At 57.9% G+C, this 25,398-nt stretch overlaps 1 protein-coding gene across 2 annotated transcripts; it reads left to right on the top strand.

The window, feature by feature from the left end:
* The first annotated feature begins 119 nt into the window (after window positions 1-119).
* On the top strand, window positions 120-23,769 carry TMEM63B (transmembrane protein 63B). Of its 2 annotated transcripts, XM_032409745.1 has the most exons (24): window positions 120-227; window positions 6,104-6,286; window positions 6,550-6,629; window positions 6,865-6,906; window positions 7,872-7,962; window positions 9,411-9,448; window positions 10,319-10,461; window positions 10,570-10,621; window positions 11,343-11,451; window positions 12,057-12,127; window positions 15,215-15,295; window positions 15,764-15,887; window positions 16,505-16,638; window positions 16,754-16,891; window positions 17,009-17,162; window positions 18,112-18,218; window positions 18,455-18,541; window positions 18,739-18,804; window positions 20,061-20,223; window positions 20,787-20,892; window positions 21,909-22,076; window positions 22,344-22,459; window positions 22,640-22,720; window positions 22,989-23,769. In XM_032409745.1, the coding sequence occupies exons 2-24, from the start codon at window positions 6,128-6,130 to the stop codon at window positions 23,178-23,180; spliced, it is 2,502 nt and encodes an 833-aa protein (XP_032265636.1). In that variant the 5' UTR covers window positions 120-227; window positions 6,104-6,127; the 3' UTR covers window positions 23,181-23,769. The 2 variants fall into 2 exon arrangements, with proteins under 2 accessions (XP_032265636.1, XP_032265638.1); XM_032409747.1 differs by lacking the exon at window positions 6,865-6,906.
* The last annotated feature ends 1,629 nt before the right edge of the window (window positions 23,770-25,398 follow it).

Here is a 25,398-nt window from a genome sequence, read left to right as displayed (position 1 = left end):
TGAGAGTGCGCGCGCGCCTTGCGTGTGCTGGCGTGGGGGGGTGGGACCTGCGCGGCCCCGCCCCCTCCTCATCCCCCCCTCCCTCCTCCCGTTCCCCCTCCCCCAGACTGCCGCGGCCGCCGCAGGAGCCCGGAGCTCGAGCCGCCCAGCGACTCCCCCTCCCCCTCCCCCAGCCCCGCCCCGCCCCAACCCGGGGCTCCGAGCTGGAGCCGAGTCTGCGCCTGGGGGTGAGTACGCGACCCTTCCCCAGCCCCTTCTCTTTTCTTTGAGGATCCTACCACCACCCAAAGGAAAACCCGGACTCAGCTGCGTGTCCCCTCCCTTCAACCTCCTGCGGGACCCAGAGGTGCCCGGGCCCGCGGGACCTAGTGGTGCCGCGCGCTGCTCCCAACCCCGCACCATCTTGAGCCAAATGCGAGTCCTCCGAACCCTGCCGAGGGTCCAGATGTGCCCCGCCGCCTGTCCCCACCCCTGGGGAGATCCCGAGGGGTGGGACCCCCGCCCCCGGCCCCCTAGCGCCACTCTTCTCCCACCTGCCCGGTCCAGGTGCACGTCCCCCGCGCGCCCCTCCAGGGTTCCAGCTGCGCCCTCATCAGCCCGCCGCCGCTGTGGGGAACCTGCCGCCCCCGCCCCCGAGTTTTGGATTCCAGGGTCGCCAAGTCCAGTGCCCTCGGTCTCTTTTATCTTGTCTCCTGTTTCCGGGGCTTAGTACCCCAGAAGCCGACCAGGGGCAGGGGTTCGGGCTCGGACAAGGGCAGGGTTCGCGGGTGCTGGCATGAAGCCGGCCGCTGCCCCCGGCCCGTCTGGGGACCGGTCGCGGGCTGGGGAGGCGACTGGCCCCAGGAGCGTGTCCTCTCCTTGCGCCCCACACAGTGCAGTTCATTCATGAGCCGCCCGGGCCTGCGTTGGAGGGTGCGGTGGGGAGAGGATTCAGACACGGAACCAGGAGTGGGGCAAAGGCCCTGTTGGGGGGAGGGGGCGCGCTTTGTCCCTCCCGGCCTCCTTGACTGTCTAGGGAGGACAGTCCCAAAGATTTGGCGCCTTGTTCCTCAGAAGAGAGGGTCGCTTGGGAAGTGGAGAGAGGTCAGAGGGGCCCGCTGCCCTTGGGGCTCTGTGCTGCCACCTGCCTGGGTCCTCTGGGGGGAGGTCTGGCGGCTCAGCACTCCACTTCCCTGGGGGGCAGGAGAGTCCCAGCTTCTCTACCCAGTACCACTCTAGCCCTGGGTCGGCCCAGGAAGAATGAGGCTGTGCCCAACCCCTCTTAAGGATGGACCCTCGGTCTTGCCCCCCAGGAGCTTGTGAGGAGAGGAGTGGAGTGTCTACCAGGCTTCCAGCCCTGGTATGCTGGCAGCATGACTGTCCTCCAGGGCACCAGAGGGTCCAGGCCCTGGCTTGCTCCAGGTGGCACATGCTAGGGCCTGCTGTTGGCTCACCCAACTCAGTCTTGGCCTATGGGCGAGTGGGTGGGGATGTGGCAAGGCAGAAGGCAGGTGGTGGGTAGCTAAAGGTAGCTGGGGAGGCTAACCCCCTTTTGGACATCCTACAAGTTCTCTCCAATGATAACAGCATCTTAGAGACCTCAGTTCAAATTCCAGCTCTGCCATTTTTTAGCTGTGTGACCTTGACAAGTTACTTAACCTGTCTGAACCTTAGTTTTAATTGAAAAGTGTGTTTACTACCACCTCCTTACATGATTTATCATGGGGATCAAATAGATAACACAGATAAAGAGCCTGGCACGCTGCCTGGTTGTTGATCAATAATAGGTTCTCTTCTCTGAACTTCTGACCCATCCTGGCATAGCATCACCCTCCCGTACCCCCACCTTTCCGGCCTGCTACAGATGGATTGGGTATGTTTGAAGAGTTTGGGGACACTCCCTGCCACTTAGTGGCAGAGTCCCAAATGCCATATAAGCCCTTGGGTCTAAACAAGAAGCCCATCCTGACTGAGGGGCTCTATCATTAAAGTGTGTTTTCCTTTATTTTTATTTTTACCAGTTTCCTCCACTAAACCAACCCTTTTATGCCAGACTTTATTAATAACAGTAGCTAATTTTTTTAGAATCCATCACGTGCCTTGAACCCTATTAAGAGCTTTACATAAGTCGTCTTGTTTAGTTCTCAAAACAACCACACAACTGAATGATTATTCCCATTTTCAGATGAAGAACCTGAGGCCCAGGGTGGTGAAGTAAATTTGCCCAGGTCAGTAGCCAGATCTGTCTCATCCTAGAGCCTGAGTTTTTAACCCCCAGGCTCTGTCACCTGTCCTCTACACTTCTCCCAGAATCTGAAATCACAAGCCCAGGGTCTGAGTGGAGGGTCTGGCAGCTACAGGCAAGAAGGAGGGCAAACACCAATAGGATGTGGCATTTCTCCAGAGTTGTAGCGGGCAGCCCCCAGCCCCCAACTCCCAGGCCCCCAGTGGAAGCGGCTCCTCTGTGGGCCAGGGCAGCAAAATGCAGCGGTCAAGAGCATATACTTAAGCCAGGCTACATGGGTCCATATCTGGATTTATGACAGTCTGGCTGTGTGACGTTGGGCAAGTTATGTACCCTCTCTGCACCTCAGTGTCTTCTCAGGGTCTGGATGGCGAGTAAATAAGTTAACATGTGTAAAGCACTTAGAACAGTGCCTGGCACAAAATCAGAGTAAAATGAATATTTGATAATGCATTCTTTTCCTAGTGCTTTTATCCTCACTCGTGGATACTTTTTTGCCTGTCCCTGTGAAGTTGGGAGGGGTGGAGCAAGGATATTGATACCTCTTTGCTACAGTTTGGAAGACTGAGGCCCGGGTTACATAATAGCAGGGCAGGGCTCCATCATCATCTCCTCTCTTCAGACCACACCGCCTTCCTGGGAGCCCAGGCCCTAAACGAAGAAATCTTCCCAAGTGACTCTGGAAGAAAAAACTTTTTAACTGATAACTCCCCCACCCCTGCCACTTCTTAATGGTAAAATAACAACCTTTAGATAGCTGGAAATAAAATCCTCCGCCACCCTCTACCCATTGGCGGCCGAAGCCTCAGTGTCAGACTAGAAAAATTCCAGGATACAGCTGGCTGAGTGGATGAACTGCCCCGCCCCAACACCTCCCCCCAAATATTCTGCCTCAGTCTCTTCCCTCCAGCCAGCTGCTCTCACTAAAAGCTTTGAGTAGCTGCCCTAGGTGAAGTTCAGCCCAGCAACCCCACCCCCACGATTTGGAGCTTAGAGGAACCCAGTCAGCCTAAAGAGCCACCAGCCCTGGCTCCGCCCTTTACCTGCCCTGTGACCTCTTGTGAGTTGCTTCTGCTCCCTGGGTCCCTGCTTCCTCCCCTGTAAAGTGGGGATAGTGATCTGATCCAGCAAGTTTGCCCTGCCTTCCTTGGGTTTGGGGGGGTGCGGGGCGGGGGATATGTAAGATCAATGCATTTGTGGAGGGGAGAGTGCTTTGTGACTCTAAACTGGGAGGCAGCAGATGGACGTGGTAATTTCAGTTACTAAGCATCTACCTGGACCTTCACCCACCCTACAGGGTCCCCTTAATGTAAAAGCTCCCGGAATGTTCCACTTTCCTTCGGTGTGGAGAGGACTGGTGGGGGGGGCCTCCAGGGGTTTGTACCCATTACATTCGTTTTTGGTTTTTTTTTTAAGATTTTATTTATTTGAGAGAGAGCACAAGGCGGGGGGGGGGGAGCAGAGGGAGAAGCGGGCTCCCTGACATGGGGACATAGGACTCGATCTCAGGACCCTGGGATCATGACCTGAGCCGAAGGCAGACGCCCAACCGACTGAACCACCCAGGCTCCCTGTACCCGTTATATTCTGGCCTGGTGGAGCCTTGGAGTTAGGGAGAGAGACAGGCTGTCTTGATTGTTGGAGTTCACTGGAGTAGGGAGTTAAGGGGGGAGGTGCTCCTGCAGAGGGCCCCCAACTACCGCACACCCAAGCTACCTCTGCCTACCTTTAACCTCCCCTTTAACCCTGGTGCCCCAGGGTTCTATGCACCTTATGTTTACATACCCAGGCTCCCAGGCACACCCACACCCACACCCCAACTTAGAGACCAGTCACCTACCTCCCCCTACACACACACACACACACACACACACACACACAGACACATCAACACATGTCTGCACACCTGAACATACATATTCCCACAGTGCTCTGGTGTTTTCTAGCCGGAGAACATTTAATGAGCATGTACAAAACTTCCATGTTCTGCGGAGTCCTGTTCTAGGCACATCAGAAGAGCGTGATGCCCTGAACAGTGTTCTAGCTTTAGAAAGAGGTTGACCTAGGTTTGAACCCCATCGTTTTATTAGCAGTGTGACTTAGGAAAAGTTACTTAACCTCTCTGAGCTCCTGTGCCCTTATCTTAAAATGGCAATAATATCCAACTCAGGATTGTCGAGGGTTAAATGAAATCATGTATGTATTATTCTTGAAACAGTGAGCACTTGGTAAGTGGTGCCTGTTGCAATCACTGAATTAATGGGGTTTTCGGGGTTTTTTGGTTTGGGGTTTTCTTTTAAGGCAACTTGAGCTGGAACAGAAGAGGGAGGCATAACACACCAGGCAGGTCCTACCTTAGCCTTCCTAACACAGGCTTTTCAGAAACTCCCTGGGACCAAGTGAAACATACAACTCCCCCCTCCATCTGAGAGCTGGTGCCTCTTGTCCTGTAATTTAAGTGTTAGGAAGAGGCTGGGGAAAACCAGGGATCAGTGGGCAGGAGAAACCCTCTGAGTCCACCCAGGAGGCTGGAGGATGCTTGCTCCCAGAGTTATTGTCACCGGTTCTAGGTTTGTTGTTCTCTCTCTTTGTCTGGTTTCCTCTCTTCCCTGGGGAGCCCCCCCCCCAAGGCAGAGTTTCAGTGTTGTCAGCAGAAGGGGCCTCCAGGGGCCCCCCAGTAGGACGCAGGTGGGGCAGCAGTGCCACGGCCACACTTCTCCTCCACCCTAGGAGCCTCCCCAGGGCCCTGCTAGGCTTCGTCCCCAGGCACTCCCAGAACCCAGGTATCCGGGCTGGCTGCCCCTTCCCTCCTCCTCCCCCGCCCCATCCTCCAGGTCCACAGAAGGCTGGACAACCCCGCAGTGGTGGGGATCAGGGCTGGAGGGTAGTACCCTGGCTGCAGGGGGCTTGGGCAGGCTGAGAGGCCCCCGCCCACTCTCTCTCTTCCTTTGCCAATAGAAAAGCTGGAGGGCCTGGCATTCCCAGCCTGCCCTACTCCGGAGGCAGGAGCAGGGCACTCTGGGAGTTGTAGTCCTCACACCACTCAGGTGACCCCTGCACTGAGATAATTGGAGAGGTGAGGAAGCTGGAGGGGAGAAGGGTGTAGCTGCTTCCAAGGCAGGGGAAAAGGAATGAGAGCAAGCAGTAGTGACTGGGACCAGGCCGATAACACAAACCCGGAAGTCCTACTTTTTAAGTGACTTCCCACTCTGACCCCATCCTCAGGTCCCTACTCTGAGCACAGAGGACCAGCTCTAAAGCTGAACATCTTTTTCTTTATCTTTTTCTTTTTTTTTTTTTAAGCCAATTGTATTGAGAAGGTGATTAACAGAGTTGAAAACTCTAAGCCAATGAAACCACGCCATTTTTCTAAGAGGTAGGAAGAGAAGATCAGGATGAGCTAGCTGGCTCCTGACCCATCCTCCCCTGGCCTCCAGACCCCACCTCTCAGCCTTGAATCCTCAGGCCTACGACCTCCCCATCTTCCCTCATACTCAGTTTCCAGAGACAGAGAGAGAAAGCAAGCATGTGAGTGTGTGTGTGTGTGTGTGTGTGTGTGTGTAGAGTGTTTGTGTATATGGAGGTGGTGGGAGGCAGACGTTAGAGACTCACAACTTCCAGCTTAGAAAAACCAGTCTCCCCAGTCCAGATCTGGGCCAAGTTCCCCAGGCCCAGGGTGGGGTCGCAGCCTTACAGCCAATGAAGGTAAATCCATGTGACTCAACCCTACCCTCCCCAGGCCCTTATCTCAGAAAGCCAGTGCTTCCACCCACCCAGGCTGCCGGATGATCTGCCCTCACTCCCTCTCCCCGTGCTCAGGCTGGGAGCCATGCAGGGCATCAGGAACAAGCCCCGCTGATCACTGTGCTCTCTGCCCAGGAGGACCATGCGGCAGTAGCAGCCATGCTGCCCTTCCTTCTGGCCACTCTGGGCACCACGGCCCTCAACAACAGCAATCCCAAGGACTACTGCTACAGCGCCCGAATCCGCAGCACCGTCCTGCAGGGCCTGCCCTTTGGGGGCGTCCCCACCGTGCTGGCTCTTGACTTTATGTGCTTCCTTGTGAGTGCCCACACACGACCCCCCCCCCACTTGGCATCCACACCCTGTACATAGCTAGCTGACGCCCGCAGCCCTAACCTCTCCTCCACCTGACTCTGACTCCCCAGGCTTATCTGTGGGAGGGGTCTGCATCACCCAGCCTGAGCCTAGCCTCCCACGGTTCACCTGAGCCAAGGTCATCCCGGCCCCTCCGCCCCTGCCCTCCTGGCTAGTCCAGTGTGTGGGCAGTCTGTCCACCTGCCAACCATTCCTTCTGCCCTCAGGCACTGCTGTTCTTGTTCTCCATCCTCCGGAAGGTGGCTTGGGACTACGGGCGGCTGGCTTTGGTGACAGATGCAGACAGGTAAGGCTTTGGGACTCTCCCTTACCTGTATACACACACACACTCACTCACTCACTCCTTGGGGGTAAGAAAGAGCCAGCCCTCTCTCATCCGCCTTTGTTGGGAGGATGAAGAGGGACCAGTCCCAGAGCGGACATGGGGGACATGAGGGCATGGGCTTCCGTCCTTTGCCAGTCCCCGGGGACCCCCCCTGCTGCCCCTCCGCCATTAACCCTGTCTGTTCTCTGTTCCCCAGGCGACGGCGGTGGCAGGAGAGGGAGCGAGTGGAACAGGAATAGTATGTGGGGCACCTGCCCCCTCATCCCCACCAAACCAGCTCTCTCTTTTCTTCTCTCATGCTTCTCTTCTCTTCCTGCCAAGTTACTGGTTTCTCTTTGCAGTTTTCTCCTCTGCAGGCTCATGTTTCGGATTAACGCAGGCGGTGTGCTTTGCAGAGCAGGGGGCTCCCCAACTTGTCTCTGCCTCACCCCTCCATCCCCCACTATGGCTTTCAGCCTGGGAGAAGCCCCTCCCTGTGTGCCCTGCCCTCTTGGTGGCTGGGCTGGAGGGGCCGTCCTCCCGGAAACTTACAGTACGCTCACCTGTTGGTCACAGAGACAAGATTGGGTGTCACCAGTGGCTTGCCGTCCCCTAACAACTAGTTCTTCATATTTCAGGGTTCCCTGCTCAGCCCTTCGGGAGGCCTGGGAGGGAGGCCTCCCACGGAGCCCCGAGTCTGGCCTTTGAGGTCACATCATTGGTCTCTGTCTATAGGACTGGCGGTGGAGTTGCGGAAGCTGCTGGGGTCAGGGAAAGGGGAAGGGGGGGCCCACCTGGGGGACAACCCTCAGCCCCCGATACCCGCAGCCCTCCTGGGGCTCTCCTAGTCCATCCTTTCCTTCAGCTCCCCGTTGCCCTGTGCATAACATTGGCTCTCTTGCCCCCCATCCCGTCCCCTGCTGGTCAGCTCCAGAACTGCAGGGCCTGCTCACGTTCTTACTTCAGCCTCCAGGGGGTAACGCTGAAGACACCCTCCTCCTTTCCCTCACTGCCCTGCACTGGTGCCCCCCAGGCCTCCTGAAGGAAAGAGGCGAGTTTAAGGGAGGCAGGAGGAAGGCAGTCATCCCTCCCCGCTTCAGCCTCTGCGCTTTCTGTGCCTTGTCTAGCCCCTGGAGCTCTGGAGTGGGAGCCCCCCAATTCAACCCTGCTCCCCAGGAGCTCAGACTCACCAGGCTCTCTGATCTCTCACCTCCCCACTCCCAGTGTGGCCTCAGCTATGCACGGGGACAGTCATGACCGGTATGAGCGTCTCACGTCTGTCTCCAGCTCCGTCGACTTTGACCAAAGAGACAATGTGAGTGCCCTTCCCCAGACCTGTTAGCTCCCTGCTCCTCCTCCAGCACTGGGGGCTCAGCAGCCTTAGCCTCCAGTGGTACAGAGTCAGGGACCTATGGAATGTGACCTTCTCCGCAGCAAGGGAACGCCTGTCTAAGAGCCGCAGGAAAGCCACCCCGACCTGGAACTCCTGGCTCTGTACTGCATGCTAACCCCCAAGCTAGCACCAACCTAACATCACGAATTCCAGACTTTGTCCCACGTAGAACTCTGTGCCTGTCTCCACCGATTAATCCCAAGGACCCCTTTTTCCTTAGGCAGGGTTTTAGAAGTAACAACAGGCCTTTCTGGCCCATCGAGCAAAACATAGAATTCGTTGTGTTGCTCAGAGATTGCAGGCTGGTGACCCCTGGCTGGGTGGGGCCAGTTGCGGATTGGAGCTGAGTGGCAGAGGCCCCTATAGACAAGGCAAGTACGTGGTGATTCACAGCAGTCCCCAGACCCTCATTCACGTCAGGCCCAGCAGTCTGGCATTACCTGCCTGGCCCCTGTCGTTCTGCCAGCGTGAGGGTCCTGGACAGAACTCTAATCTTTAGGCCCTGGGATGGCCCTGGTCTGTCCAGCTTGGGCTGGGGGCCCTGGGGACAGCAGCTCTTGTAGCAGCCATAGTAGAAGAAGCCAGTCAGCCTCCTGAGTTGGACTCACTCTGGTAAGTGGCAAAGCAAAGGTATCACCCCTGCCCGCCCAGAGGTGTCCAGATGGTCCCTAGACTCAGGTGATGTTGGCAACAGGTAGCAGTCCTGCATCTTAGCTGGAAGGCACCTCTCTCCCCGATCCTGGGTTAAGCCTGGCCCTTCTGCTAGAAGGAAGGTGGGGGAGGGTTCTCTCTGCCTAGCCCTCCCCCGTATGTCCCCAGCCTGCTGTCAGTGGGGTGAGTCTCTGTCTGAAGGCAGGCCTGGGAGCTTGAGGGTAGGAGATTGCAGCTCACAGGGACCCAGGGTCTGGTCCTTCTGGGGTGTGCTGGAAGAAAGGCGGCAGGAACTCGCGCAGTTTGGCCCGCCCCTCTGCCGTTGGCAGCCATGTTGCAGACTCTTGTTAGCTACAGGTCTGGAGGTTCCCACTGCCCTTGCTAGAACCCTGAATCCCACCCATCCCTACCCTGACCCACACAGCTTCAGGCCTTCCCCTGGTTGCACTGCCCCATTGGCTCTTTGCAGGGATCTACAGCTCTGGGCATGAGCATCCACAGATAGCCCAGTTTGGCCTTAGTCCTTTTCTTCTTTGAGGGCTGGCACCTTCCCTCTCCCCCTCTGGGGTGTGCTTTCTTTGGGGGGTTGTGGCAGTTGTGCCAAGGTGGGCCACAGCCCAGAGGTGATCACGAGAATGGGGTGGGTAGGATTCAAGGGGGAAGGGAGGTTCAGGTTGGTGGGGTGGGGACTCCCAACTGATGGCCCTCTGTCCCCGCAGGGTTTCTGTTCCTGGCTGACAGCCATCTTCAGGATAAAGTAAGTGAACAGTCTTCAGACTCTAAGGAAAGAGAGAAACAGAGAAGCTTCAGAACCTGTCACTTCCCTACAAAATCCAGAGGCCAGCAGCTCTGAGGGCCTTGGTGCTCCCAGCCATGCCAGCAGCCTCCTCCCTACTCCAGGAGGCCAGGCCCTGGGGTCCCGGCCTCTGTTGTCCCCTGAGCTGGGCCTCACCTTACCCCACAGTCTCCTGTGTGCCCGCCTGCCTGGTGGGCCCGCTCTGCCCGCAGCTCTCCGAGCCCCTGTGGCAGGGGCTAGAGCCCCCCACCTCAGAGCCTCGTGCAGCCAGCGGGGCGGCGGGGGGGGGGGGGGGGGGGATTGCGGCAGGCAGTGAGCGCTGAGAGAGGCAGGAGGCCTGGACAGGTCAGCAGGACAGGTCAGCACCGCCACTGCCCACGCCCCGGCCCCCCCGGGGCCCCTCCCCCGGCGCACCACATCTGCGCTTCTCCCGCACCCATAAGGCGCCACTGCGTCCCCAGCCCCGGTCCTCCCTCCCGCTTCTACTCTTCCGTCAACTTGCCTCTCTCCCTCCTCACCCTCCCTTTCCATATCCCTTCTGCTCCACCTTTCTCACCCTTTCTTCCTCTCTCTGCGGCCTTCCCCTTGGCCCCTCTGTCCCCTTCCTCTCTCTGTCCTCTTTTCCTTTGCCTCCCCTTCCCTCTCCCGTGCTCACCCCTCCCCTCCCAGAAAATAGGGGAGACCCCACCCCACCCCACCCCCGTAGTGCTGCCAGACCGGGCCGGGGTTAGGGTGGACATGGGGTGGGGGCGGGCGGGCCGGGCAGGCAAGCCGTGCCCCCCCCCCCCCCCCCAGTCCTCACTGGCGTGCCCGGCCGCCCCACGCCTGCAGGGATGATGAGATCCGGGACAAATGTGGGGGCGACGCTGTGCACTACCTGTCCTTCCAGCGGCACATCATCGGGCTGCTGGTCGTCGTGGGCGTCCTGTCTGTGGGCATCGTGCTGCCTGTCAACTTCTCAGGGGACCTGCTGGGTCAGTGCGGACGAGGATGGGGGGGCCGGGAGGGGAGGAGCGGGGGCGGGAGGACGTAGGTCCTGACCCCAGCACCGTCCTCTCCCTCTCCCTGCCCCCCCCACCCAGAGAACAATGCCTACAGCTTCGGGAGAACCACCATTGCCAACCTGAAATCAGGGTAAGGTGGGGAAGCCGGTCAGGGAGGTCAGGGTCTGTACTGGAGTCTAGCCGTTTAGCGGGGAGGGGTGCAAGGGGAGCACTGGGGTAGGGGTGGCTGAGGCCGCACCAGAGGCTGCGGGGCCCTGAGGACTTGGGCTGGAGACAGAGGAGGTGGATGTCTGCTGGGGATCCCCGGGGATGACCAGATCCAGAAGCAGCTGTGTGACCGCAGGCCAGGGAAAAATGGCAGCAGGCAACTGGGGGGGGGGGGGGGGTGTAGCCAGGGGGGAGGGCGGGGGGAGGAGGGGCTCTTTTTTTTTTTTTTTTTTAAGATTTTATTTATTTGACAGAGGGGGAGAGAGAGAGAGAGAGTACAAGCAGGGGGAGCAGCAGGCAGAGGGAGAGGGAGAAGCAGGCTCCCTGCTCAGCAAGGAGACCGATGTGGGGCTCAATCCCAGGACCCTGGAACCATGACCTGAGCCGAAGGCAGACACTTAACAGTCTGAGCCACCGAGGCGCCCCAAGAGATGACCTCTTGGGGACATTTCAGCTGCAGTGGGATAATCTTGGGGCCTGGACAACGTGGAGTGTGGGGCCTGCCCTGCGAAGGGGTCAGTGCCAGAAGACCCGTGGCAGGAGAGGGGCCCTGTACCAGGGGCTGAATTCACAGCGGGAGGTTGGGGGTTATCTGAGTGCGTTCCTGCCCCCAGTGGCTCCACATACCCCTCTGCCCCACCTAGGAACAACCTGCTATGGTTGCACACCTCCTTCGCCTTCCTGTACCTGCTGCTCACCGTCTACAGCATGCGTAGACACACCTCCAAGATGCGCTACAAGGAGGACGACCTGGTGAGCAGAGCAGAGCCCCGGCCTACCCCGTTCCCAGCCTCTTGCCTTCCCTCCGGGCCTCGCTTGCCTGGGCCCTAAGGGGTGTCCACACCAGGGTGGGGCCACCTGGGTTCCGATCCTGGCCCAGCAGCTCAAGAGCCCCTATCTTGCACGTTAAGTCACCTCCCCAAGCCTCAGCTTCCTCATCTATAAAATGGGACAACAGAACCTTCCTGAGGTCGGTGGGAAGGTGAAGTGACTCGACCCGTGGAAAGCACCCGTGCTGTGCCTGGCCCTCAGGAAACAGCCGTGGTGATGCTGTGGTAGTGACATGCGCTGTCTGCATTCATCACCAGGCCAGCCACTGTGCCGGGCTCTTACGGCCTGAGGGTCAGGGAGTCGTCCCCCCTTCCCCTTGATGACCCCCTTGGGAGCAAGGGGCCAGGTGGCTCTTTCATTAAGCTCGCTGCCTGATTTCAATTAGATACCCTCCCCCTGCTTTCCCTGGGACCTGGCTTATCCCTAAGGCCTCCTCCCACCTGTTCAGCTCCCTGTTCCCCACACCCTTCTGGCATATTCTCGAGCCTCCTCCTCCGGAAGGCAGACCCACCCCCCTCTCACCCCAGGTGAAGCGGACTCTCTTCATCAATGGAATCTCCAAATATGCAGAGTCAGAAAAGATCAAGAAGCATTTTGAGTGAGTGGCCACGCCTCCCCCAACCCCAGGTCCTGTGGGCCCTTCTTTGCCATTCAGCCCTCAGACTTCTCACACCTCCCACTGAGGTCTGGGGCTGACGTGGGGGTGGAGGTGAGACCACGGAGGTGAGACCACGGAAGAATGACGTGAGTCCAGGGCATTCCAGCACTTGGGCTGGGTGAGAGGCCCCCGCAAGAACAGGGGAAATACAAGAAATACTTGAAAAGTGAGAAAAGTGTGGTCCTATCCCCCCTCCCCCACCCCACCTCCTCCCAGCTTGAACTGGGTCATGCGTTGTTGACCTGGGGTCCATGGGCCCTTTGAGGTGTGTGGCTTCAAACTTTTGTGTGACATCTGGGGTTTGTGTGCAGACTGGCTGTCAGCAGATCCTGAGGGAGCCCAGGCGCGCGTGTTCGCCGAGGCTCTTTCCTAGCTCTGGAGTTCTGGCTTGTGGAGCGGGGGATGTACACGTCCAGGCGGGCCAGGTGTGTGTACAGGATTAGGGATCCTGTCACACGTTCATCTGTACCCTCAGCAGACTTTCTCGGATGATATTAGGCCGAAGTCACTGCGGTGGGTCTTGGGCCCACAGAAATGAACGAAAGATCATCGAGCTCTCAGGGGTTCGCACGGTGGAAGTGAGCCTTAGGAGCCAGTGAGGGTCTGATCAGAGTTTTGGTCTGAGGTCGGTCTGTGGCCAGAATTAGGAGTTAGCCAGTGGCCTGATAAGGGACCTTGGTGGTCAGGATCAGGACTTCGCGAGGTCTCGATCCACCGTCAGTTGGCCTGGATCAGAAGTCAGTCGTCCTGGGTCAGAACAGGATGGCGAGGCAGTGTCTAGTCAGGGTCAGATTGCAGACCCCTTTGTTGCAGGCCAGTGAGTGGTTTGCGATCAGCGATAGCGGATGGGTACTCATTCAGTCAACATGCGTGTCTTGTCACCTACACTCCAAGCATACACAAATTAGAAACAGGCCCTGCCCTCCCAGAAGTTACAGAACAGCAGTCAAAATTAGATCATCCTCAGTCAGTACGAGAGCGACTTAGGGATCCTATCTGGAGTCCAAGCTGTGATTGGCATTAGGGGGCAGTCTGGGTCAGGATTAAGGACCGTGTGTGCTCAGAATTAGGTGACATCTTAATATTACCGTCCTGTTGGAATCAGCTGTCAGCTTGGACTGGTAAGCCTTTAATAACAAATACTTATTGAGTACCTGCCATGTGCCTGTGCTGGAGAAGGAGCTGGGGTTTCAGCAGTAAACAAACAAACAAAGAAAAGTAAGAAGCCTCTGCCCTCACCTGCTCCCATTCTGGTGGGCGAGGCAGGTAATAAATAAATGAACTAGTAATAGACACCTTGTCAAGCAGGGGTAGGTGCCGAGAAGAAAACCAAAGCAGGGAGAGGAATGGCGTGAAGGAGTCAGGAAGGGGTGCTGTTTCCAGTAGGGTGGGCCGGGGGACTCTGACAGGGCCCTGCCTGCAGTGAGGAAGTGAACCCTGTGAACCAGGCATCCACTCAGCACTCGTCTGTTGTACACCTACTGTGTGCTTCATACCAGACCTGATGTGTCCGTGGGGAGCTCGTGGTTCAGGTTGTCTGTTTCAGGGGTCAGCCTGTGGTTTTGTTTAGGAAGCAGACTGTGATTAAAATTAGTGGTCAGCCTTTAAGCAGGAGTGGGGGAGACTGTGGTCCTAATTGGGGTTTGGGGGATCAAGGAGGTGAGCATGAGGGAATGACCATCTCATGGATCCATTCGTTCAGCACGTGTTTATTGAGCACCTACTATGTCTAAGCTGTTGGCCCAGGCCTGATGTATGGTGAGGAGTAGGGTTTGTGATCCAGGTCCGTGGTCTGTCTGGATTAGGGGACTACCCCAGCAGAATTAGGGAATTTCCTGTGTGTAAAATCAGAGAGCCTGTGTGGTGGGGATTAGGGGGTTAGAGATGAGTTGGGTGAGAATGAGGACTTAGCCTGCCACAGGGCTGAAGGCCCTTCCAAGAAAGAGCCCTAAAATAGTTGGAGCAACACGGTGTCTGGGGAAAGGTCTGCAGAACATTTCAAGGACCCCATCCCAGATTTAAGTTTCCAGATTCTCGTGGATTGCACCATCCATCTTGATACTTTAGACCCAGATCTTGTGCACCTTTAACCCTTGGTGGTTCTTCATTAAAAAGTTTTTTGTTTTGTTTTGTTTTTTAAAGATTTATTTATTTGACAGAGAGAGAGACACAGTGAGAGAGGGAACATAAGCAGGGGGAGTGGGAGAGGGAGAAGCAGGCTTCCTGCTGAGCAGGGAGCCCTGAGCCGAAGGCAGACGCTTAACGACTGAGCCACCCGGGCTTCCCTAAAAAGTTTTTTTAAAAGACGGGGCTCAGTCTAGATTAGGGAGCAGGGAGCAGTGTGTGATGAGAAGTAAGAAAGAACTGCTTCTTCCTCCATGAGCAAGCACCCCTTGAGTGCCCCAGGTACCAGGACTGAGAGTCACAGTCTCTCTCTGCTCAGTTTCAAAGCAAGGTTAAGGTCAATCCCGGGTCAGGGTTAGAAAGTCAGTCTTGGATCTGGGTTATGGGTGAGTTTGGATCCCAGTAAAGGGTCAGTTTCAGGTCAGGGTTCAGGATCCATCTCTGGTCAGTCTCGGGGCGGGGATCGTTCTGTAGACTGGGCTGTGGGTTGGCTGGGGTCAGTTCATGGTCAAGGCTAAGTGTTGAACTATAACCAGGTATTCTGGAAACAGGATTAAGAGAACAGCCCATGAGTAGAAACAGTTTCTCTCAGCTGCCAGTTCGAGCTCTGGACATGAATCAGGCCACAGCTGTGGCCTCCCTGGCGCCAGCCACGCAGGTGTACTGTCACATCCTGGCTCATCGCGGTGTGCACAAGGCCCCCGAGCCTTCATGCTTCCTGCTGCTCACATGAACATGGGGAGGAATTTCAAAGATTTACTCTTATGGAACTCCCATTTTTGTAGACCAGACAGAAGGAGCTTGAATTCGGGGTGTGTTGTCTTAAAGGTGATGGGGTCATGGCTGCAGGGTGGGGGCAGGTGGGCAGGTCCCCGCAGAAGATCATGGTGGACTGTGTTTCAGGGAGGCCTATCCCAACTGCACGGTTCTTGAAGCTCGCCCGTGTTACAATGTGGCTCGCCTTATGTTCCTCGATGCTGAGAGGTAATGGGGGGGATGACACGGGAGGGGCCCCTGCCTATTGCGGAAGGCATCTTGGCTGCCTCATGGGAATCTGGCTCCCCTTCCAGATGTTTCCCAGGGCATTTGATTTTAATTCAACCCCTGGAGTGCCTGTCAGTTCAGCTCTGGAAAGAGCAAGGCTTAGAGGTTAGAGTTCGTTGCGAGAGGAAAGGGGTCCACCATCCCCACCCCATCTGAGGACATACCCTTCTTCAGCTGCAGTATAAGAAACTTAGGCCAAACCATAGGAAGAATTTCTGGCCCTCAGGGGGTGGGTGGGAAGACCCTTGAATATCTGAACCATGCTTTCTAAGCAGATCCAAGAGTAAGCTCATGCCTGTCCTTAGGGAGTGGACTTAGATGACCCCTGAGCTGAGCTCCCTACCCACCCTCCCAGCCATTCCTGGCCCCAGCGGGGCCGGCGGGTGACCAGGCACCTGGGTCTCACAGGAAGAAGGCCGAGCGGGGGAAGCTCTATTTCACAAACCTCCAGAGCAAGGAGAATGTCCCCACCATGATCAACCCCAAGCCCTGCGGTCACCTCTGCTGCTGCGTGGTGCGAGGCTGTGAGCAGGTACGAGGTGACGCCAGGCCCCCAGAGCTCCTGCTGGGTATGGGGAAGAGGTGGACAGATCCCGGGAAGACCCGTCACAGTAAAGATGGACACATTCCAGGCCCGGGTCCCGTGACCCTGGGAACACGCACACAAATGGGTCTTGCACATAACTAACCAAAGGTAAACAGACTCCCAGAGCAGGCAAGGCCGTGCCAGGATTGGGGGGCAGCCAGGACTGGGAGCAGGGTGCAGCCCCGCCCTCAGGTCCCCACCTGGTCCTACAGTCCTCGAAGCCCCAGTTCCCCTCTTGGGTTCGTCCCCATCCCTGCAGTAACCAAGTTTGCAAAGCCCAAATCAGTAGGGGTCAGCCAAGAGAACAGCATTGTGCTGTATTTAGTGGCTCTGTGGCTTTCAGCGAGTTTCTCGCCTGCTCTGTGCCTCAGTTTCCTCCTCTATAAGATGGAACTAATGGTACCTGCCTCGGGACTGTCATGAGGCTTACACAAGTTAGCACGTAGAAAGCCTACAGCAGCGCCCAGCCTGGAGTAAGCCCCAGGTCCGTGCCGCCAGGTGTGCTGGGGAGCGGCCTGGCTCTCTGACCAGAGCCCCCCCCGCCACTCACTTGCCCTCTGCAGGTGGAGGCCATCGAGTACTACACGAAGCTGGAGCAGAAGCTGAAGGAGGACTATAAGCGGGAGAAGGAGAAGGTGAACGAGAAGCCTCTTGGCATGGCCTTTGTCACCTTCCACAATGAGACCATCACTGCCATGTGAGCCCCTGCCCTGCCTGCCCATCCCCGTCCTTGTCTCCCAGGGACCAGCGGGAGCTCCCGGGTCCCCGCGCTCATGGCCGGCCGGTGTCAGTAACCAGTGCCCCTCCCCCAGCATCCTGAAGGACTTCAATGTGTGTAAGTGCCAGGGCTGCACCTGCCGTGGGGAGCCGCGCGCCTCGTCCTGCAGCGAGTCCCTGCACATCTCCAACTGGACCGTGTCTTACGCCCCCGACCCCCAGAACATCTACTGGTGAGCACAGCGCGGCGGCCGGGGCAGGCTTCGCAGGGCCTGGTGGCTCCAGTGGAGGACAGGAGGAGCGGGAGGTCCGGGGTGTCCCCAGAACGACCCTCTCCCCTGCCTTCCCAGGGAGCACCTCTCCATCCGAGGCTTCATCTGGTGGCTGCGCTGCCTGGTCATCAATGTTGTCCTCTTCATCCTCCTCTTCTTCCTCACCACTCCGGCCATCATCATCACCACTATGGACAAGTTCAACGTCACCAAGCCTGTGGAGTACCTCAATGTGAGGCCCGGGCCCCACCCCGCCCCCTCCATGCCGAGTTGTGAGACACAGATACCAGGCCTCGAGTCCCTCTTCAGGGGGGGGCCAGAACGCCCTCTGGCGCGGCTAGCTCCGGTTCTGCTTTCCCAGGCCAGCCCTACCAACAACTCCCCCACGACTAAGGGCTGCAGAGCCCTCTGGGAATGTCTCTTGGGCTCCCTGCCACCTTCCCCCTCGCGACACCACCCCTGGGGTTGCATGCACCTAGAGAGACACCAGGGAAGAGAGCGAGCCCACGGCCAGTTTTAACTGACCGTGTGACCTCAGACAAGCCCCCTTCTCCTCATCCCATCTCGCCAATACAAGAACAGAGGTTCGGAATAGAGCACTGGCTTCCGAACTTGGATTCGGATGCCTTTATCAAAAGGACTCTTACGTGAACCCCAGTGTGGAAAAGCAAGGCTGCTCAGATGGCCATAGAGTGAGGGGTCATTTTCACCAGCTCCTCCCTCGCCCAGCTCCTTGGAGCCTCAAAGTCCCAAGTTAGACAGTTTGAAAATTCCTGAGTGATAAGAGCAAAATACACCAGACCCAGTCGGCCTGGGTTCACATCCCCCCCTCACCGCTCGACTAGCTGGGTAACCTGCTGACACTCTTTTTGCCTTAGTTTGCTCATCTGTAAAATGGGCTAATAGCATTGTTGGGAGGATCCATACATGTAAAGCCCATGATCAGTGCCTGGCACTTAGGAGGTACTCCGCAAATGCTAACTATTAGAGTAACTCACCCTGCAGTGGTACTCATGAGCCCGGCCCCCACCCTCGCCCTGCACATCTGGACTTCTGCCACGGGGCCCCAAGAGCCGTGGGGCCTGGGGCTCAGCAGGGGAGGGGGCAGGTAAGCAAAGCAAGCTAGACGGGGGCCCGCCAGACGGCCCCCGCCTGAAACGTCCCTCTGTGCCCCGCTGCAGAACCCCATCATCACTCAGTTCTTCCCCACCCTGCTGCTGTGGTGCTTCTCGGCCCTGCTCCCCACCATCGTCTACTACTCGGCTTTCTTCGAAGCTCACTGGACACGGTGAGACGCCTCACACGCCCTGCACTCTGGCCCTCCTAGGTGTATGGCCGTCCCTACTGGGCAGCCCTTTCCCCTTCGGCCTCCCTGCCCCGGGCAGTCCCAGAGCTGCCAGGGAAGGGAGGCTGGCCAGCATCCTCACACTGGGAGGCCCCCGTCCCGGCAGATACCATCCTGGCTGGGGGAGCAGGCCTGGGGGCTGGTTCACCTGACCCCTGCCCCTGTGCTCCCCGCCCCAGCTCTGGGGAGAACAGGACCACCATGCACAAGTGCTACACCTTCCTCATCTTCATGGTGCTGCTCCTGCCCTCGCTGGGACTGAGCAGGTGGGTTACAGAAGATGGGACGGGAGCCGGGGTGGGGGGTGGGGGGCTAGGATGGATGAGGGGAGCAGTTCAGGCTCCCACTTCCCTTACAGAGGTGCTGGGGGGCGTCCCCAGAGGCTCATGGACTAGACTCCTCCTTCCCTGGTGTTCTGGGCCATTCCAGCCCCCCACCACACCTCTCCACTCCTCCTCTCCAGCCTGGACCTCTTCTTCCGCTGGCTCTTCGACAAGAAATTCTTGGCTGAGGCAGCTATTCGGTTTGAGTGAGTGACCTGGGCCCCCAGGGAAAGAGCCCAGAGGGCGGGGGTGGGTATGTCTGAGACACACTGGAGGTGGTGGTGGGGGGAGCTCACATGGCGTGGCAGGGTCATCCCCAAGATTACACCACAGTGCTCAGGTATAGACATGGGAGATGTCCCTGGGGTGTGTGTTGGGGCTTATTCTCTGGGAACCCATGTAGAGGTCACCGTCAAGGTATATTTGGGGCTTTGGGACCCACACTGGGGCATCTCTGTGACAGCCTGTAGGGCTTGTGTCTGGGACGAACTCTAGGAGTCAAGTTGTACTCAGGAGGTTTGGAGAGACGTCTCTAGTCGGATCTTGGTCATACTTTGGGAGTGATTTGGGGGTACCCCTGAAGGTCCCTGGAGCCCACACTTTTAAGTATCTATGGAAATCTTGGGCTCACAACTCTGGACTACTTATGGGGAACTCTGGAGCTCGTACTTGGGGTGTTTATGGGGCACAAGTCATGGGAAAACCTGTGCAGTTTCAGGCTCTTATCCAGAGGAGTGACCGTGGAGTTCCTTACAGGGTACCTTTTTAGGAAGCCCTATGAGGCTGTTTGGGGGTGGGGGGATGGAGGGCCATGTACTGTGGCTATGTATGTGGGCACAAGCTCTAGGGGTCTTGCTCTAAGCCATCTGTAAAAATCCTGGGCTCACACTTGGCGTGTCACGGGCATTGACAAAGGTTCTTGGGTTCCCCACCCCGAAGAATTCCAAAGGTTCTTGGATTCCCCACTTCCTCTTTGAGGAAGGGTCTGTGGAGCTTGCGTTCTGGAGGTGTCTGAGGCTCACACTCTGGGGGTAACTGTGGCTTAATTTAAGGTGTAAGGGGGTCCTTTCTGGGTAATCTTAGGGCGCACACTCTTAGGGGTCTTTGAGGGTCTCACGGGCTTTGTGGGGATCTCAGGCAGTCATCCCCTGAACACTGGTGGCCTTAGGGGTTTGGAGCGCCCTCCATGGGTCTTTATAGGGCACGAGTTCTCGGGGCACCTCTGGGCTCACACTCTCAGGTCGGATCCACTCACACTGACGGTGTTGGAGCTGTCTGTGGACACCCTGGCATCTGCCCCGGGGGTTCACGCTCCGGGGGCGCTGGGGCACGGGTGCTTGCGAGCCGAGCTGGGGTGTCCGCATGAAGGAGGGCGCGTCGGGGGTCGAGGTGGTGCTGGCAGCGGGCAGGCAGCCGCGGGGCCGCCCGAGCGGGGCAGCGCTGGAGCACTTGGTGCCCGCAGGTGCGTGTTCCTGCCCGACAACGGCGCTTTCTTCGTGAACTACGTCATTGCCTCAGCCTTTATCGGCAACGCCATGGACCTGCTGCGCATCCCAGGCCTGCTCATGTACATGATCCGGCTCTGCCTGGCGCGCTCTGCCGCCGAGAGGCGCAACGTGAAGCGGGTACGGCCGCCTGGGGCCGCAGCGGCCCGCGCAGCGCCCCCTGGTGGGCCCAGCCTGAAACAGCGGCAGCCGTGCTAGGGTGTGGGGGCACAGGGGTGCTGGAACTCGGGGGACCCAGTTCCGTGGCCCTGGGCTATCCCCTTCCTAGCTGGAGCCTCAGTTTTCCCATATGTGCGGCGATGGATCAACATAGATAACCCTGCCAGTCCTGACAGTCTAGTGTTCCGATGGGAGTTGGGGGAGGTCCGGGTCCCTAGACCTAGGGTCTCTGTGCCCTAACCCCACACGAGGGCTCTGGGCATCCCACCCCCAGGCCTACCCACCTGCCAGCCCCTGATCTCTCAAAGGTCCTCCCCAACCCATGGCCCATCACTGTACCCACCCTGATCTCCATCTCAGCCACAGCCCCTCTTTCCATCTGCTTTGCCCTGCCCCACCCTGGATATTGGGTTTCTTTTCCCCATGGCTTCGTTCCTGGCCCCCTGCCCCCTCCCACCTGCCCTGCGCCCTTCTAGCCTGTCCCTCCCCTCCCTGAGCCACCCTCCTGCCCATCTCCCCCCCAGCATCAGGCCTACGAGTTCCAGTTTGGCGCAGCCTACGCCTGGATGATGTGCGTCTTCACGGTGGTCATGACCTACAGTATCACCTGCCCCATCATCGTGCCCTTCGGTAGGCACCGCCGCGCCGGGACCTGGGCCCTGCTCGGGGGGACCCAGGACCTCACCCGCTTCACTCTAGTAAGGCAGGCCGCCCTGAGTGGACAGGGCCCCGGCTGGGAGACCGGCCCCTCGGGCCTCCCGCCCGGTCCCTGCCTCAGTCTGGGGCCCGGCCTGGGGGGGAGGAGGGGGAAAGCCATCTCAGCTCAGGCTGGCCCCAGCTGGTGTGCTGGGCCCCTGGGCAAAGTCACCCCAACATGGCCATACTCATCCACACCAAGTGCCTTCGCTCAGCTGATGCACTTGGACACACATCACATATCCACAGCTGTGTTCGTGCACGCGCACACACACACACACGCACACACACACACACTCACACTCCTACACAGGGTCCGCCGGTACACTTGGAGACAGTCCCATAAGCTCAGGAAAGACCTTTGGATTCCAGGGTGGGGTTGGGCTCTCGCCACTCACAGAGATACCCCGCTGTAGCTGAGCTCTGCGCCTTGGACACGTCCCGCTTCCTTCTGAAATTTAGCAGTTTCTCCACAGCTGTCACCCTATTAGTTCCCTCCGCTTTCCCCCTCGTTACATCCTAACCCCTTAACCACCATTCCCGGTTATTGAAGACTCCAAACTCCCAAACTAACCTCCTTGTCCTTTCAAAAGCTCCCATTCCCTCAGCCCCCAGGAAAACAGACCTTCCCACCTGATTTATACTCATCTGTGTAGGGACAGGGTAGAAAAAAACACTAAGGGTTTCAAGACGAAGCTCACTGACTCAAACGAACGGACTTCTAACAGTAGGATTTTCAGGGAGGGGCCGCGGAGTGAGGTGGGGAAGCTGAGGAAGCTGACACTGTGATCCTGTGATGGGCCCGGGGCTCTGTCCTGTCCTGGGGGGCTCGGGCAGGAGGAGGGAGGCCAGCCCTTCAGCCATCTTGGAAGGACTAGGACAAGCTGTGACGGACACACAGAGGTCCGGTGCCACTGGTTCCGAGGTCAGGCCCATGTGGCTTCCCCCAGGGCTCATGTACATGCTGCTGAAGCACCTGGTAGACAGGTACAATCTCTACTACGCCTACCTGCCGGCCAAGCTGGACAAGAAGATCCACTCAGGGGCTGTGAACCAGGTGGTGGCTGCACCCATCCTCTGCCTCTTCTGGCTGCTCTTCTTCTCCACCATGCGCACGGGTGAGGGCCACCTCCACACACACCTCAGGGAGTGGCAAGGTCGGCGGGGGGAGGGCCTCCATCCCGAGTCGAGGCAGAGCAGGCCGTGGGAGGGTCCGTGATGGCCAAGGGCCACAGGCAAGGAGCCTGGGCGAAGCCAGGTCAGGCCACAGCACATAGGAGTGCAGGACTGCATTCAGAAGGTAGCCAGAGTCGGGTGGTAGGCCCCTGGGAGGGGGTGCCCAGAGGAGAGGTAGCAGCCCCATCCTTTGCCCCCCGCCCCACCAGGGTTCCTAGCCCCCACGTCCATGTTCACATTCGTGGTCCTGGTCATCACCATCGTCATCTGTCTCTGCCACGTCTGCTTCGGACACTTCAAATACCTCAGTGCCCACAACTACAAGGTGTGGGGCAAGGGGGGCAGGGGATGGCTGAGGGCGAAGCTCAAGGGGGTGCAGGGGAGCAGGGGGATGGATGGGAGCTGAGGGCAGGGGCAGCAAGGGTGTCAAGAAGGAGTGGGGTCATGATGGTGGCTGAGGGCAAAGACATCTCCCCACTCCCTGACTCATTCTGGACCCCTCAAGATTGAGCACACGGAGACAGATGTCGTGGACCCCAGAAGCAATGGACGGCCCCCCACTGCTGCCGCTGTCCCCAAATCTGCGGTGAGTACCCTGATTCATGGCCAGGGGTGGGGAGGAGCCTCTGATTGAGGCTCTGTCCAAAGCCAGGGGTCCCATTAGTCCTCCAGAAAGTGAAGCCCATGCCAGCTCCCGGGGCAGGGAGAGATCTGGCTTCACTGAGGGGACTGCCCACCTCTCCCTGGGGGGAGGATCACTGTCCCGCTCCCTGGAGACCCTGAGATTCCCTAGTCAGTCCCTCGCCATGAGGAACAGCTGTCCACCCTCACCCTCTACTCCTTTCCCCCTTCAGAAATACATCGCTCAGGTGCTGCAGGACTCAGAGGTGGACGGGGACGGGGATGGGGGTCCTGGGAGCTCAGGGGACGAGCCCCCGTTGTCCTCGTCCCAAGATGAGGAGCTGCTGATGCCGCCTGATGGCCTCACGGACACAGACTTCCAGTCTTATGAGGACAGCCTCATAGAGAATGAGATTCACCAGTAAGGGGAGGGAGGGGCCCTGGAGGCCACGCCCTGCCCCCACCTCACCCGCACCCCCATGGACACTAAAAAAAAAACGCTAATAATTTATTAGGTCTAAAGCCCCTTCCTCCCCCATCCCCTGCTTTCATTAAGGTATTTAAACCTGGGGATCTCACCACTCTCCCCCACCATGGAGGGAGGGAGGGAAACCCCAACCTCAGTGAGGAGAGCCCCGAGCCGGACCCGGGGCAAAGAGGGGTGCGGACAGGGTTCCCCCAGATCAGTGCCCCCCACGCTAGTAGTGTGGTCAGGAAAGGCTTATTGAGAGCCAAGAGGGGTACCTGGTGCCGAGGCTGGAGACCTGGGGGGGTGGCACAGGCAGATCAGGGGCTGCCCCCCCATTCTTTCCTCCCCCCAAGGCCCCCTGGGACCTGGCACTCCAGGAAGTGGCGCCTCCAGCCCCTGTGGGTTGCATGAGGGGGAGGGGCTGCAGAGTGGGAGGAAGCGACAGGCCCCCAGCCAGGGAGGTGACGTAGGGGTGGGGGGTGGGCATGGCTGACACTGGAACAATGGGTTTTTGCACTGGTTTTTTTTTTTTTTCCTTTAAAATAAAAACGAAAAGAAAAGCTCTGAGGCAGGTATCTGATTTGCGCTGCTGCCCTGGCTGGGCACGTGGGCTGGGGACCGAGGAGCACCCTGCTCTGGATCTGGAGGGCCTTTTAGGTGCCTGGGCAAGAGACTTCTGGTGTGGGAGCTCGGTTTCTCCAGGGAGAGGAGAGAATGGGCCCAGGAGACTCGAGGGGAGTCTCAGGCAGGAGGGGCCTGCGGTGGTCACACTGGCACCCCCTCTCAGCGCCGTCTCTACCCCCTGCCCTGAGGAAATGGTGGGACCGCTCAGTCTGAGGGACGGCAGGGGGACACACACCCACTTTCTGAATCCCCAAGAGCCACACAAATGGGATGGAGATTCAGGGAGCAAGGCCGAGCAAAACCGCAGGTTCTCCACTGGTCCAGGAAGAAGGCTCCCTGGAGGAGGAAGATCCCAGGAGAGCTCCTTCTAGAACACTCAGCAGGTGGTTCTGGAGGGGAGAGGCAAGAAAACAGGGCCACAGTAGTCCACCAAATAATATTATTTGTTGTCATTGTTGCTACAACTTCTTGAGCAATTGTTACGTGCCTGGAATTGTGCCAAGTGACTGTATTATGTGTGGGGTCTTTTATTTTAAAGATTTTATTTACTGGGCGCCTGGGTGGCTCAGTTGGTTAAGCGACTGCCTTCGGCTCAGGTCATGATCCTGGAGTCCCTGGATCGAGTCCTGCATCGGGCTCCCTGCTCGGCAAGGAGACTGCTTCTCCGTCTAACCCTCCCCCCTCTCATGTACTCTCTCTCTTTCTCACTCTCTCAAATAAATAAATCTTTAAAAAAAAAAAAAGATTTACTTATTTGAGAGAGTAAAAGAGAGCACAAGAAGGGGGGTAGGGTCAGAGGGAGAAGCAGACTCCCCACTGAGCAGGGAGCCCTATGCAGGACTCGATCCCGGGACTCCAGGATCATGACCCAAGCCGAAGGCAGTAGCCTAACCAACTGAGGCACCCAGGCGTCCCTCTATTATGTGTTTTAAGGCATTTACTCCTTAGAGAGCTTGCTCTAGGGTCAGGCATGGGTCTACTGTGAGGATTACATGAGATAAGATATGCCAAGTGCCCACTTGGCCCAGCGCCTGGCCGTGGAAAACACCCAATAAGTGTCAACTATAATTAATGCTGTGATCATTAATAGTACCTACAAAGCGGGTGTGGTTTCCCTCTTCTTATGGAGGCTCGGGGAGGTTATGGGGTTTGTCCAAGGTTACCGGCCCGGATGGAGTCTTGGAAAAGTCCTTCTGAGTATCTCAGTGAGCCAGGCTCCCCACTCATCTGTCCCTTCCCCCTCAGGGGTGCCTGAGGCCCCGAAAAGCCTCCTGCCAGACAAGTCTCCTGCCAGCCAAATCTTACCCATCCCCAGACCCAACCGTAATCCACCTTCTGTAAGAGATTTCCTGTGGCCACTCTAGCCCACCCTCCAGAGGCCCTCCCAGCCACGTGGCCACATGCAGTGTGTCCTGCATGTACAATGGGTCTCCTGAGAGCCAGGAACTCCAGTCCTGGCTCTGTCACTAATGCGCTGTGCAACACGGGGAAGGCCACCTCTCCCCTCTGCACATATCTGCTCATCAATAAAACCAAGGAGTAAGACCAGG

Source organism: Phoca vitulina, unplaced genomic scaffold (assembly GCF_004348235.1).
Source record: "Phoca vitulina isolate PV1807 unplaced genomic scaffold, GSC_HSeal_1.0 scaffold11, whole genome shotgun sequence".
NCBI classification, from domain to species: domain Eukaryota; kingdom Metazoa; phylum Chordata; class Mammalia; order Carnivora; family Phocidae; genus Phoca; species Phoca vitulina.
The sequence above is the reverse complement of the archived record's forward strand: the minus strand, read 5'-3'. Positions and strand labels throughout refer to the sequence as shown.